This window comes from Spinacia oleracea, chromosome 2 (genome assembly GCF_020520425.1).
Source record: "Spinacia oleracea cultivar Varoflay chromosome 2, BTI_SOV_V1, whole genome shotgun sequence".
Lineage (NCBI taxonomy): Eukaryota > Viridiplantae > Streptophyta > Magnoliopsida > Caryophyllales > Amaranthaceae > Spinacia > Spinacia oleracea.
The window spans coordinates 72,580,690-72,596,054 of NC_079488.1; the positions used below are offsets into that span (position 1 = coordinate 72,580,690).

At 37.9% G+C, this 15,365-nt stretch overlaps 1 protein-coding gene across 2 annotated transcripts in view; it reads left to right on the top strand.

Moving 5' to 3' along the window:
- Window positions 1–14,165, top strand: part of LOC110801282 (uncharacterized protein At5g08430) — a 58,425-nt gene extending 44,260 nt beyond the window's left edge. For both annotated transcript variants that reach the window (XM_022006630.2, XM_056836999.1), the window contains 5 exons: window positions 5,971–6,041; window positions 11,936–12,120; window positions 12,911–13,060; window positions 13,175–13,300; window positions 13,420–14,165. In XM_022006630.2, coding sequence (XP_021862322.1) covers window positions 5,971–6,041; window positions 11,936–12,120; window positions 12,911–13,060; window positions 13,175–13,300; window positions 13,420–13,889 — 1,002 coding nt within the window. In that variant the 3' untranslated portion in view covers window positions 13,890–14,165. The remainder of the gene's footprint in view (window positions 1–5,970; window positions 6,042–11,935; window positions 12,121–12,910; window positions 13,061–13,174; window positions 13,301–13,419) is intronic.
- The last annotated feature ends 1,200 nt before the right edge of the window (window positions 14,166–15,365 follow it).

The window sequence follows — 15,365 nt, forward strand, 5'->3', positions numbered from 1 at the left end:
CACTCCCTCTGATCCACCCCTGGCCCACACAGAGACAGCAGCTCAGCCCATCTCACAACCGGTCGAATCTAACATGGATTGCTCCCCTGGCCTACCTGCTAACACAACACAAAACACGCAGCATCGAGCACCATCTAGCCCGGATTATTGCTTCCCTTGCCAAACCACTACTGCCCCCTCTTCCCCAGCCCAAAACACGCTACACAACACTCCTCCAATTAGCCCATGTTCCATCAGTCCAGCCAGCGTCCCACCAACGCTCCTGGGCTTCCCTCTCCCATCACTCATCCAATGCAACAGGCATATCGTGTGACTACTAGAGCCCAGAATGGGATCTACAAGCCCAAAACCCGTTTTAATTTGAGCACCTATACCACCTCAATTTCGCCCATTTCCCGAAATCCAGTAAGTGCTCTAAATGATCAAAATTGGAAATCTTCAATGGTTGATGAATATAATGCTCTTATTTAAAATAAGACGTGGGAGTTGGTACCCCGTCCTGAAAATGTTAATCTTATTCGTTCTATGTGGATTTTTCGACATAAAAAGAAATTTGATGGTTCTTTTGAGCGGCACAAGATCTTTTCGGGAACTTCAATCGCAACCGTGTTCTTAAAGTGATTTGTGTTAAGCTGCTTTAGTCAGGTACTCTCATTCCCGATCGGATCGATATTAAAGCCCGTCTTGCAGGTGATGGCAGGTCCCAACAGGTTGGCATTGATTGTGACAAGACCTATGTTACTCCGACACGGCCCCCGGCGGTGGGTGTCGGTGTCGACACGACCCGACCCGCGACACGACACTCAACACGTGTGCGGGGAGGTGTCGACACCGGTGTCGGAAAAGAATCCAAAAATCAGGTGTCGAACTCTTTCTCTTTGTTGTAGATCTGAATTTCACCGAAAAATAATAGGCTTTTGGTCTCCTTGGTGAGGAGAATCGGCCGGAAAAATGGCTGAAATAAGGGTTCGGGAGAGAAAGAAAACAGAAAGAAGGGTTGAGGAGAGAGAAAGAAGAAAGAAAGACAGAGAGTGGGTTGTGGTCCTTGACTTTCGTGTATCATATTGCACAGTAAAAGACTAAAAGCTTTAATTACAGCTGTTGGTTCATGGACCCTTCATCTTTTATTAATCTTTTTTGACATATTTTATTTTTCTTTTATTTATTAAAGTTTAGTAGCTGTACAGCTCACTGTTTTGAGGGAATCTTTTATCTTTTTGAGGGCTTTTTTTAGTTCTTAACAACTAATCCGTATTTTATTTTTTTGTTTTTATTTATTTTACACCATACACCTTAGCCTATTAAATACATAATACCATATTATTATTATTTTTAATGTTTACTTTCAGAAATTTTTTAATTTATAAGAAGTGTCGATTTTTTTCCGACACTTTATATGGTAGCTGTGTCTAAAAATCTAGTCAAGACACTCCTTTGACTGTGTCGAAGTGTCTACAAAAATTTGGATCGGAGTGTCGGATACTCCGATACCCGTGTCTGACACGACAAAGACACCCGTATCGTGTATGAGTAACATAGGACGAGACATTTAGTCCGGTTGTCAAACCAGCTACTATCCGGAGTGTTTTGAGCTTTGCATTATCACATTCTTGGCCCATTCATCAGTTGGATGTGTAAAATGCTTTTCTTCATGGCACCCTTCTTGAAACAGTTTATATGCATCAGCCAATGGGATATCGGGATCCTGATCATCCAGATTATGTATGCCTCTTGAAAAAGTCTTTGTATGGTCTTAAGCAAGCTCCACGGGCCCGGTATCAACGATTTGCAGATTTTGTCTCCACTATTGGTTTTTCTCACAGCCGCTCCGATCATTCTCTATTCATTTATTGTGACGGCACTGATATTGCTTATATTCTGCTATATGTTGATCTAATTCTAACAGCTTCTTCAGATGCTCTCAGATTATCTTTCATGTCCATGCTCAGTGCAGAATTTGCTATGAAGGATCTGGGTCCTTTGAGCTACTTTTTGGGTGTTGCCGTTACCCGTACTCAAGGTGGTATGTTTCTGTCTCAGAAAAACTATGCAACAGACATCATTGAGCGTGCCGGCATGACTACCTGCAAACCTAGCCACACTCCAGTTGACACAAAAGCCAAAATTGGCTCCTCCGCTGGTCCACCTTGTGATGATCCTTCTCTTTATTGTTTTCTTTCAGGTGCCCTACAATATCTCACCTTCACAAGACCGGACATTTCATATGGTGTTTAACAAGTTTGTCTACACATGCACGACCCAAAACTTGAACATATGAGTGCTCTCAAGCGCATTGTGCGCTATATTCAAGGCACTATTGAATATTGATTATGGTCTTCATCTGTATAAGTCCACTATTTCGTCTCTTATCTCCTATACGGATGCGGATTGGGGTGGCTGCCAGATACTAGGAGATCTACCTCTTGTCTTTCTTAGCGATAACTTGCTTTCTTGGTCCTCCAAACGCCAACCTACTCTATTTAAATCCAGTGCAGAGGTAGAATATAGGGGCGTTGCTAATGCAGTTTCCGAATCATGATGGCTCCGAAATATTCTATTGGAACTTCGTTGTCCTATAAAGAAAGCTACATGAGTCTATTGCGACAATGTTAGTGCGACGTATCTTTCCGGGAATCCAATTTAGCATCAATGCACTAAACATATCGAAATGGACATTCATTTCGTACGTGAAAAGATTGCTCGTGGAGAAGGTCGTGTTCTTCACGTCCCGTCCCGTTACCAAATTGCAGACATTTTCTCTAAAGGTCTTCCGCGCTTACTTTTTGATGATTTCAGGGACAACCTAAGCTTACGGCAACCTCCCGCTTCGACTGCGGGGGTGTGATAGACTATGAAAATAGTCAATGCACATATTAGTATAATCCCTTATATTTAGCAAGTAAATATTTTACTCCTTGTTTATAGTTAATTAGCTCCTCTAATTATGCCTAGAATTATGCAAACGGTTATACTATTACGTTGTATATATTATTATGGAATATCAATGAAAAGATCACGGAATACATTTTCCTACACTGTAATTGGGAGTAAAATTCACTTTTTTTTTGTGTGTAAAGCATGGGGCTTTTTCTAATAATTCAAATACGAACTCGAGATGTGATTTTTGCAGTGGTCAAAACCACTTATCATCTCCGACGACGAGTGGTGAACAGTTGGGGCACATGCTCCTATTTTTCTCAAAGCTTTGTTCTTTCCTTCTTTTTTTTCTTTCTTTTAATGTAGGGGTTAGTCTAGTTGGAAGAGAAAGGGGATAAAAAGTGAGAGAAAATGGAAACCCACGTGACCTACTTTAGAGTTGTAAGTGTACTTCACCTCCCATTGTTTATTTCTCTTAGACTTTAATTTTTTTTTTAACTTTTGTTTTTAAAATTTGCTAAATACTAACCTAAAAAAGTTGTCTCTTTGCCAATTACAACCTCAAAATTTCAGATTTGTAAATTACAACCTTAAACTTTATAACTCACTTTAAATTACAACCCTGAGTCATTTTCCGTAAAAAACCATCAGAATATGATGTCATTAATATAATAATCCGATTTTTGTTTTCTAAAAAAGCACTAAACAAAAAGTAAAAAACAAATTTGTCAGAAATTATTCATTTTTTTTTATTGTTTTAGCAAATTGGTTAATTGTGTTTTAATAAGATTAAGGACATCATATTCCGATTGATTTTTCCGGAAAATGACCCGCATTTAAAGTGGAAATATAAGTTTAAGTTTGTAATTTACAAATTTGAAGACGTCGTCGTCACCTGCAAGATAAGGCCAAAAACTGGACATTCTTCGAACTTGATGCACAAATAGATAGAATAGGAAGCAGAAGCCCTTTTAAAAGAAGCTATTCAAGAACTTGTGATATATATGATAGACATACAAATGAATATTTTTTAATAAGGAGTACTCAGTTTAGTGATTCGGCTAAGTCCTAACCACTCTTTGAAAGTAAGCCCACATTCGTTTTTGAGGTTGTAATGGGAAAAGAGGGAACTTTATTGGATAGCATTTAACAAATTTTCCAACGAATTTTAATTCATTCCCCTTTTTTTTTTTTTCTTGTAATTTATCTCGTGTCCCTGTATTCGTGTCTAAAATTAAGACAACATGAGATGACTGCGAGAAAGAGATGCGCTTCGTGAGCAACTTAGTTGATAATAGACTCTGGTAGAGGAGGTGCGTTGAAGATCAAACCTCTAAAGCCTCAATGATGCAAGGGACTCGAAAGGAGTTGATAATTTCTCTTCAACATGGAGCAGTACAAAGAGTGACGATCTAAAGGTGGATAATGCGACCATGCCCTTGTCAGACGGTGCGAAGCTATGGACTGTGCACCAAGCACGCTGACATCGAAGGAAGAAAGATCAAGATAAATACAAGGAATGAGTTCGAGAAGGAACACAAAGACCAGTTCTACCCCGAGAACACTGAGTTTGTCGCACGAATGAAATGACTAGATACGCCATAAAGGCTTCATACGCAACTATGTGAAAGAATACTCGGCTTGCATGTTGGAAAACCGAGATGTAAAGGAGAAAGATTGATTGTTCAACTTCGTTGCTGAAAGAATAGGCGCATCGTGAACTTGTGAGGTTGCAGAACGACTAACGGAATACTCCCCTTGGAAAAACTATCACCCAGGAAAAAAAAAACTAGGAGGACGCCTACCACTTGGAGGGCCCGACTCCAAACTCAACCAAGAGTTTAACAAGTGACTCGAGGGTGTCGCCTAGCTCTTCCGAGAGAATCAAGCAAAAAAATGGGAAAAGCGGCTCTAATAGATTCCTATGCTTTAGATGAAATTAGAATCCAAGCTTCTTTTATATGTTGCTTATCTAATTCTTTCTAGGACTTTTCTAATAGATTCCTATGCTTTAGATGAAATTATTATGTTACTGTCAATTTGGTATACTGTCAATTTGGTGTGTTTATTGGTACTTTATAGCTTATTCAAAATAAACCTCTATGAGGGATGATGAATGAATGAAATTCTCACTTATCACCAATTGTTGCACATGCTTTATTTATTGTTGCTAGAGTTTTGTTGTAAGCTTTTAAAGATATTGTCCCGCCACTCCCTCTAAAGCACTCAAATCCAACAAATACATTCTCCTCATCGGCCTTGCTTGTGCCTGTTGTGTGCACACAAGCTCCCCGATCGACCCTCGGCGGTCACTTTCGTCACCAACAGGCACTAATGCTCGTGCTGAATCAAACACTTGCTCGAGCCCAGAGACACTCGTTCTGCACATGGTTTGCGCCCTTGCCGCCAAATAGGCAAGAGCGCGGTGCCCGGTCTGTTGTTATAATACTCGGACCTTGACACAAGCGGCTGACCTCTTGTGGGCTTAGGCATCCGCGTCTCACTAGAACTGCCTAGTTAAAGCCAGGAAAACAGCACTTGATTTGCTATGTGTCTTCGAGTCTCAGATGCAACTTTTCATTTGTTGGTTTTGCAACTTTTATTAGTGCATGGTTATTTTGATTCCATTTGGTGCCCGATCTCAACTATAATAATTTGGTTTCTAAACTAATTGATTTTCAGACTTATTATTAATATTGGAAAAGGAACTTTGTTTTTCATATATTTTGGGTGTGTCTAGGTGATCAAGTTTCTGTATCTGATAAACCTGAAGACCAGATTGATCTCATGGTCTGCATAAAACTTTTATTTCTCTTGTTTCTGCAGGCTATCAGTGTTTATCTCTGATATGTTCCTGACTGTTTTTTTTAAGAAACAAGGTGAAGTGTGTTCAATTTGTGTGTATGTGTATTTCTTTTCTGTTTTTCTGGATGAAATTGTTTGTCTGTGTATGTGCCTTTTATCTTTAATATAATTATCATGACGAGTAAAGAAAAAAGGAGCTTTGTTTTCATCTATACTTCACATCATTCTTCTTTTTGGGTGTTGTCATTTGTTCCTACCCTTGCTGAACTGAACTCTGGTTTCTTCCAGTGGATTGTGAAGGAATTTGCAGTACTGAAGAGTAAAATGGACAAGGCAAATGAGAAAGGATGGAGAAGAGAGTATCCTTTGTGGCTTTGATCATTTTTGTTTGTGTTAAAGTAATGAGCTTATAATCTATTAAGTAGAGAATAATTTAGCTATGGTGTTAGACACAGATAATAGTTAACGAGCAGTCTCTGATTTATCCTAAACATCTTTGCTTTAAATGCAGTACTACTAAAGAAGGTTAAGCTTTGCAAACAATTTTAGTGTTTACTCTGTAGTATAAGTGAGTTGTGTTAGATAAGAAATGTGTTTGGAAAATTTTGCAATTCCATCCGAACCCTTTCCTCTTCTTTTTCGTTTTCTCCTTTTTTGGTGTAGATGGGGGTTGCGCGGATCTGATCACACTCCCATCAAAATTACCTATATTTTATTTTACCTTAACAGTTGAGGTCATTCCTTCTACCTATTGCCTCTCTGATGCTTATAGGTGGGAAGGTCAGTTGAGCGGGAGTTCTGGCCAAACATACGCTGAAAAAGTATTAACTAAGATCCTTGATTTGAACATATTGACTGACTTGCTACTTCTTAACTAACTGGAGGTGAAAGAGTGTTGGATAATTAACAACCACTATTATTTTTAGGAAGCAATGTAATCCTTAGAATTTTTTCAGAATGCATGCATGCATTGTCTTAAAATTGATAGGAAAGAAATAGTTTGCTAATTTAACAACCTATATTTAGCAAACTAAAAACTATATAAACGTAGTTATTGTTTGTAATAATCATCCCAAAAAAAGAAAAAAAAAACACAAAAGCAGAGAGAGAGAGAGAGAAAAAAGCTTTAAGAGAATTTTTTAGAGAAAAATTTTTGGGTGTAATTGGAGTGCGTATGGGTTGTGAGTTACAATAAGTGTTGTGAACACTTGTGTATTATTTATCTTTTTAGTAAAAGTTTGCAGCGTATTTAAAGATCATAACACTTGTCGGATAATCAATTTATTGGTGTGTGTTATTTTAAATATTATTGTTATTCCTACTAATCTGATTCATTAGGAAAGTTGCATAATTTCCTAACAACTGGTATCAGAGCCGAGTTGGTAAATTCTGTTCGTATCCATATACGAATCGTCAAATACGATTGAAAGAAGTGAGATTTAAGTAGGAGCAATGGCTGCAGATGAAGGAAAGATAAAACTCGAGAAATTCGATTGTGCAGATTTCGGATTTTGGAAGATGCAGATCGAAGATTACCTATACCAGAAAAAGCTTTATGAACCTCTCTCGGAAACTAAGCCAGATGGAATGAAAGATGAAGATTGGAATCTTCTCGACAGGCAAGCCCTCGGAGTTATCCGATTAACGTTATCACGCAATGTTGCTTTTAATATAGCAAAGGAAAAGACCACGACATGTCTTATGAAAGCTCTCTCAAATATGTATGAGAAGCCATCAGCCTCTAATAAAGTTCATTTAATGAGGCGATTATTCAATTTGCGGATGACGGAAGGTGCATTGGTAGCTCAACATCTCTACGAACTTAATTCAGTCACAACTCAATTAAGTTCAGTCGAAATAGATTTTGAAGATGAAGTTCGAGCATTGATACTTTTATCTTCTTTACCACGTAGCTGGAGTGCTACAGTCACAGCTGTGAGTAGCTCGTCAGGAAGCAATAAGTTGAAATTTGACGACGTTCGTGATCTGGTTCTCAGTGAAAAGATCCGACGGAGAGAGTCGGGTGAATCATCAACCTCTTCAGTATTGCATACACAGTCAAGAGGAAGAAATTCAACCAAAAGGAATGAACGTGGAAGATCAAGCTATCAAGGTAAATCTAGAAATTGGAGATCGAAATCAAGGACTCCCTATAATTCAACAAGCTCGAAGACTATCGAGTGTTGGAATTGTGGGACGATCGGCACTAAAAAAATCAGTGCAATAGTGCACAGAAAAATCAAGAAGCGAAGGCAGAAGCGAATATCACTTCTACCTTGGAAGGAGATGATGCGTTGATATGCTCTCTGGAGAGCAAGGAAGAGTCCAGGGTGTTAGACTCTGGAGCATCATTCCACGCTACTTCGAAGAAATATTTCTTCGAGAGGTATGTCCCTGGAAACCTTGGAAAAGTATATCTTGGTGATGATCAACCTTGTCATATTGTTGGTAAAGGTGTAGTGAAGATTAAGTTAAACGGGTCAGTCTGGCAGCTGAAAGATGTCAGGCATATTCCCGACCTAAGAAAGAACTTGATCTCAGTCGGGCAGTTGGCTAGCGAAGGCTACACTACAAATTTCCAAGGTGATAATTGGAAGATTTCGAAAGGTGCAATGACAGTTGCGCATGGTAAAAAGAGTGGTACCCTTTACATGACAGTAGGGGCGTGTTTTTCAATTGCAGTTGCACCGGGAAATGAAAATTTCAAATTGTGGCACCAAAGACTTGGCCACATGAGTGATAAAGGGATGAAGCTTATGCAATCAAAACGAAAAATTCCAGAGTTACAGTCTGTTGAAATAGACATGTGCGAGGAGTGCATACTTGGAAAGCAGAAGAGGGTAAGCTTTCAGACTAGTGGTAGAACCCCAAAGAAGGAAAAGTTGGAGCTTGTTTACTCCAATGTTTGGGGACCAACAACTACTTCATCCGTTGGTGGAAAACACTATTTTGTAATTTTTATTGATGATCGTTCTCGTAAGGTATGGGTTTACTTTCTAAAACATAAATCTGAAGTGTTTGAAGCTTTCAAGAGATGGAAATCTATGGTTGAAAATGAGACAGGTCTGAAAATCAAAAAGTTCAGAAGTGACAATGGTGGTGAATATGAAGACTCCACGTTTAAGAAGTTTTGCTATGATCATGGAATAAGGATGGAGAGAACCGTACCTGGTACACCTCAACATAATGGTGTAGCTGAGCGTATGAACCGAACGTTGACAGAAAGAGCCAGAAGCATTCGTATACAGTCAGGTTTACCGAAGCAGTTCTGGGCAGAAGCAGTCAACACAACACCTTACTTGATTAACCGAGGACCTTCAACTCCGTTAGAATACAAAATACCAGAAGACGTATGGAGTGGGAATGAGATAAGTTTATCTCACTTAAAGGTATTCGGTTGTGTAGCATATGTGCATATTAGTGATCAAGGCAGGAATAAGCTTGATTCTAAATCTAAGAAATGTACTTTGATTCTAAATCTAAGAAATGTACTTTCATTGGCTATGGTGAGGATGAATTTGGACACCGCATCTGGGATGATGAAAACAAAAAGGTGATCCGTACTAGAGATGTGATTTTCAATGAAAGAGTTATGTACAAGGACAAACACAAAACTGACGCCAGCGAATCAGTACAAAGTGGGCCGATGTTTGTTGATGAAGATTATGTTCCAGATAGTACAATGACAGAGTCAATTGTAAGGGAACCTCAACAAGATGAATCCACTGGACAAATCACTATGCCACAGTCCAACATGCCACATCCTTCTAGTCCAGTACCAACATTGAGGAGGACTACTCGTCCACATGTGCCAAACAGAAAATATATGAATTATCTATTATTGACTGATGAGGGAGAACCTGAATGCTATAATGAAGCATGTCAGACCATTGATGCTAGCAAGTGGGAGCTTGCAATGAAAGATGAGATGCAATCTTTGATCTCAAACTAGACATGGGAACTTGTTGAGTTACCCATAGTTAAGAAAGCCCTTCACAATAAATGGGTATATCGAGTGAAAAAGGAGCCTGATGGTTCTAAGAGATACAAAGCTTGATTAGTAGTCAAAGGGTTCCAACAGAAAGAAGGAGTTGACTATAATGAGATTTTCGCACCTGTTGTGAAACTCAATACCATCAGAACAGTGTTGAATATTGTTGCCATTGAAGATCTTCATCTTGAGCAATTAGATGTGAATGTTGCATTTCTTCATGGAGATCTAGATGAAGAGATATATATGCATCAACCAGAAGGTTTCTTAGAAAGTAGGAAAAAAAATATGGTGTGCAAACTTAAGAAAAGTTTGTATGGCCTAAAACAATCCCCGATACAATGGTATAAAAAGTTTGATAGCTTTATGCACAAGGAAGATTTCCAGAAGTGCAAAGCTGACTGTTGCTACATTAAAAGATATCAGTCCAGTTATATCATCTTACTACTTTATGTCGATGATATGTTAGTAGCAGGTCCAAATATGGATGATATTAAAAGGTTGAAGCAGCAATTGTCAAAGGAGTTTGACATGAAGGACTTAGGTCCAGCAAAGAAGATTCTTGGAATGCAAATTACAAGAGATAAGCATAACGGTACTTTGCAATTATCTCAATAAGAGTACATGAAACGTGTTTTACAGAGATTCAATATGAGTGACTCCAAGCCAGTTAGTACACCCTTGGCAAGTCACTTTCGGTTATCCAAGGATCAGTGCCCTCAGACGGAGGAAGATAAAGATTATATGGCTAAAGTTCCTTATGCCTCAGCCATTGGGAGTTTAATGTACGCAATGGTTTATACAAGACCAGATATTGGACATGCAGTGGGAGTTGTTAGCAGCTTTATGTCAAATCCAGGAAAAGTTCATTGGGAAGCAGTGAAATGGATTTGAGGTATCTACGAGGTACCACAAAGAAATGTTTGTACTTTGGTAAAGGTGAATTAAAAGTACAAGGATATGTCGATGCAGACTTTGGAGGTGAAGTCGACCATAGAAAGAGCACCACCGACTATATATTCCTAGTTGGAAATACAACGGTTAGTTGGATGTCGCAGTTATAGAAGATTGTTGCTTTATCCACTACATAGGCTGAATATGTAGCAGTAACTCAGTAAAGAGATGATATGGCTTCAAGGTTTGTTAACCGAGTTGGGATTCAAGCAGGAGAATAATGTTCTATATAGTGATAGTCAGAGTGCGATACACTTGCAAAGAATTCAGCATTTCATTCTCGAACAAAGCATATTGGGCTTCGATATTATTTTATCCGATCTTTACTAGAGGATGAAGTGCTAAAATTGGAAAAAGTTCAAGGAACTAAGAATCCGGAAGATATGTTAACAAAGGCGGTGACTATTGACAAACTAAAGTTGTGTTCCACTTTAGTTGGCATGCATGAGTAACATACGAGAAAGCTGTACTCCATGGAGTAAGGTGTGGAGACAGATTAAAATCAGTCTTCAAGTGGGAGATTGTTGGATAATTAACAACCACTATTATTTTTAGGAAGCAATGTAATCCTTAGAATTCTTTTAGAATGCATGCATGCAAATTGATAGGAAAGAAATAGTTTGCTAATTTAACAACCTATATTTAGCAAACTAAAAACTATATAAACATAGGTTATTGTTTGTAATAATCATCCCAAAACATTATTGGGTGTAATTGGGGTGCGTAAGGGTTGTGAGTTACAATAAGTATTGTGAACACTTGTGTATTATTTATTTTTTCAGTAAAAGTTTTGCAGCGTATTTAGAGATTATAACACTTGTCGGATAATCAATTTATTTGTGTGTGTTATTTTAAATATTATTGTTATTCCTACTAATCTGATTCATTAGGAAAGTTGCATAATTTCCTAACAAAGAGATATATCCAGATGGTACAATAAATGATTTTAAAAGACCAGATATTCCTTGAATGATAAGCACTTGAAATGATCAACTATTGACACCTAGTCACCTATTCCTTACTTGTGGTGTCATCTTACTCCTGTTACCTTTCTGGGTCTTTTTATACAAATTTTGTATCAGGTTATTTCAAAATGACAGCCACATAGAGAAGTTTCAATGTTACCTTCCAAAAGTGGATGTCAAAGGTGGCTGATTGACAGTTTAAAGGCGTAGGATAACAAAGTTAGCTGACATGATAATAAATAAAAAGTCGGTCTTGGCTCTGTTAGTTTCCCAAACCTTGGGTAAGATCTGTTTAATTCCCATATTTCTTCTCTCTGTCGTAGTTTCCTTAACAGCGCATTAGACTTGTGGAATATACTGAAAGAAGAAAACTACTTGAATCTCCATCGGAGCAATTGCGCCTGATACAGCAGATTCCTGAAGTAATAGCTGATGATGTAAAGCAGGAAACTAGTTCCGTGGGAGCTAATGAAAGCTGGGAAAGATCTTTTTGTTCTGAAAATAATCTGAACAAAGTAAAAGCTGCAGGTTGGATCTCATCACTATTTTTCTTTTCCTCTCTTACTAACAGTTGAGCATTCTTCTGTCTATTCTGTAAATTTTGGGAGGAAATATAGTGCGACTTATATTAAATGGAAAAAAAGCTGGTTTTAAAAGTATTCCTTTTAGGTTTCATCATTTCTGCCTTCTCTAGGTCCATTGCATAAAAGAATTGTATGGTTTGGCCTAATTACCAAGGACAATCATATAACCAGTAAAATGAAATTTGATCAGCTGTTTTGGATCTATCTGTAATACTTTTCTTTAAAGTTGAGAGCTACTAGCTGTTTCTCAAATTGCATATGCTATGAGTTTGATGTTGATAGATCATTCAGCTATTATAAACAGCAAATCTTATGGTATGTTTCCCTTGAATTCTAGTTCTTACCTGTTAAGGGTGAAAAGTCAAAGTCAATATTTGACTTCTGTTGACTTTTGGCGCCAACATTTAAATTCTGTTATGCTTGTAACAGAATTCTGTTAGCAGTTGTTAAGCTGTAACAGAATTTAAATGTTGGCGCCAAAAGTCAACAGAAGTCAAATATTGACTTTGACTTTTCACCCTTAACATACACGACATGGTAAATATTTTTTCAGGTGTTAGATGTATAGATAAACTATTTTCGAGCCTTTATGCGTGTGGGACAATATCAGGCTCACTTTGTGTCGAGTTTTTAAGATAACTAGTTTCTACCATATTTCTGATTGCATTGCCTAGCACAATATCAGAACATAGTTTGAAATTATTTGTTTGGCTTTTTTATTGGGACACTTGCAGCAAGTAAACTGGAGGATCCCATCGTGTCACCTGCCAAAGTAGAAGAGCTCCATTCTGCATCTGCTCATAATGAAGATGTTCCTGATACAGAAAAGGGAAATCAAGGATCGGATCATTTTGGATTTCAGAATGACGTGAAAATAAAAACTGGTGACGATGACTAAATTCTATTAGATATCTCATTGCACCCCAGTTGCCTAGCAAAATGTCAGAGCATAGTTTAAAGTTCTTTGTTTCCTTTTTTATTTCTTGTGTGACCTGCAGCAAGTAAACAGGAGAATCCAGAGCTTCATTGCGCAGCAGCTCAAAGTGAAGATGATCCTGTAACAGAAACGGGATATCAAGAATCAGATCACCTTGAATTTCAGAATGACGTGGAACTAAAAACTGGTGATGATGACTATATTCTATTAGATATGTCATTGCACCCCAGTTGCCTAGCACATTGTCAGAAGCATAGTTTGAAGTTCTTTGTTTGGTTTTTTTTCTTTTTCTTGTGTGACTTGCAGAAAGTAAACAGGAGAATCACACCGTGTCACCTGCCAAAGGAGAAGAGCTCCATTCTGCAGCAGCTCAAACTGAAAATGATCCTGATACAGAAAAGGAAAATCAAGGATCGGGTCACTTTGAATATCAAAATGATGTGAAACTAAAAACTGGGATGCAGACCACTGATTTAGGTGATGATCATGAGAGGGAGAAGAAGAAAATCGGTGTGCATATCATTGATTTAAGTGATAATGAGAGAGTGAAGAAGACAATGAGAAGGTATGCACCTGCAGAAACAGAGCAAAATGAATGGTATTGCATGGGCCCACTTGGAGACGTCAGGGGACCCTATAAAATGTCAATGCTCAAGCAATGGAATGAATTAGCTGCTCCATTTGCTAACAAGTTCAAAGTTTGGAAGATAGGCCAGTGTGAAAAAGATAGAGTGCCGTTGCCAGATGCTTGTCGCTTAGTCTCCACAAGTAAGTAACCATATCTTGCCAATCTGCACAGAGGAAGTAGATAATTATTCTTGCTGGTTTAACTACTTGATGCAAGTTTTTGCTCTAACTCTAATCTGTTGACCATTCAAAAGTCAGAACATTACAACGTAGGTAAGAAGAAGTCACCATTCGTTAGTAAATACCTAATGTAGCTTCTGCCAGCAAACTCTGATTAACTAATCTAATGTAGCTCACTGCTCACATAAGGGTTATTTTGGATTCTACTATTTATTCCAAGATTGTTTTGTGTGTTCCTTTGGTTACTTCCGTGCGATCAAGTCATGTAAAATCTCTTCAATCAAGTGAAAACAGGTCTCCTAGAGCCTAGAGGAGATCTCAAATGAAGTGTTTCCAGTGGCTTTGGTGTAAACTTTGAGACCGAGAATATTGGTTACACTTTGTGATTTGTGTGTTCCTTATTTGGTTACTGCTCTGCGATTAAGTCATGTAAATTCTTTTTGAGGGAAAAGTCATGTAAATTCTGCTGTTTAACGACTTTTCTTGACATCCCAAATATCATACTCCTGATTAACAAAACTCAAAAGTTTGGATCTTAAATTAGTTTTGATTTTGGAAAGTTCAATCCTATTAAGCTATTATTATGTTTAATACTTCGTACGGCATTTAATAAATCGCGTAGCTAATACTGTACTTTATCATGTTATTGTTTTTGTCCCAAGTTATATACTTCTTCCATTCTTATATACAATCATTTAGTCACGTTTGTCAATGCATGTTTTTTTATCATTAAAAGAAATTATAAAAATTTGATATTCTGAAAATATTTATTAAGACGATTATAACAAGATCTCACATGCCTATATTTACCTTACACATAATAACAAAATCCGGTTAGAGGAGAGTGTACGAATAGTGCTAAATTCAAATTGCGTCGTCTAAATAAGAACCGAGGAAGTATACTATGAATCCACAAACTCTTTTACTTAATTAATGCACGTTGCCTTTGTTTACCAAAAAAAAATGTACTATGAATCTCCCTTACGTATATCGATGAGTTTAAATTCGCATCTATATCATTACTTTTTTGTCAATCTATCTCTTGTGTGCAGTGTGAAACTCTAAAATAATTTTCTCAATCTCTTCTCTCTTGAATAAAACCCTACTCAACTATTTTTCTCAATGCCAATGCTTTCAATGGAAATACTCCTCAATGGAAAGTACAACATTCTCCATAGACTACGTACAGGATCCCTCATACGGTTCAAGTGCGTAATCAAACAATTTCCATCCTATTTCGTCTCATAAATTCATCGATCTTCACCTCCGCTAAAGTCTCCAACCAATCCCTTTACTCCTTGGACTTGAATTAGCCGGTATCCCCCACTTTTGATATCTCTTCTGTGACAAGAACGCCTCCATATACGTGGTGGGAAGTTGCAATGGTTTAATCTGCCTTGGATTCCCGTGGTCTAACGCTCCTGATAGCGCATGGTGAAGGTGGG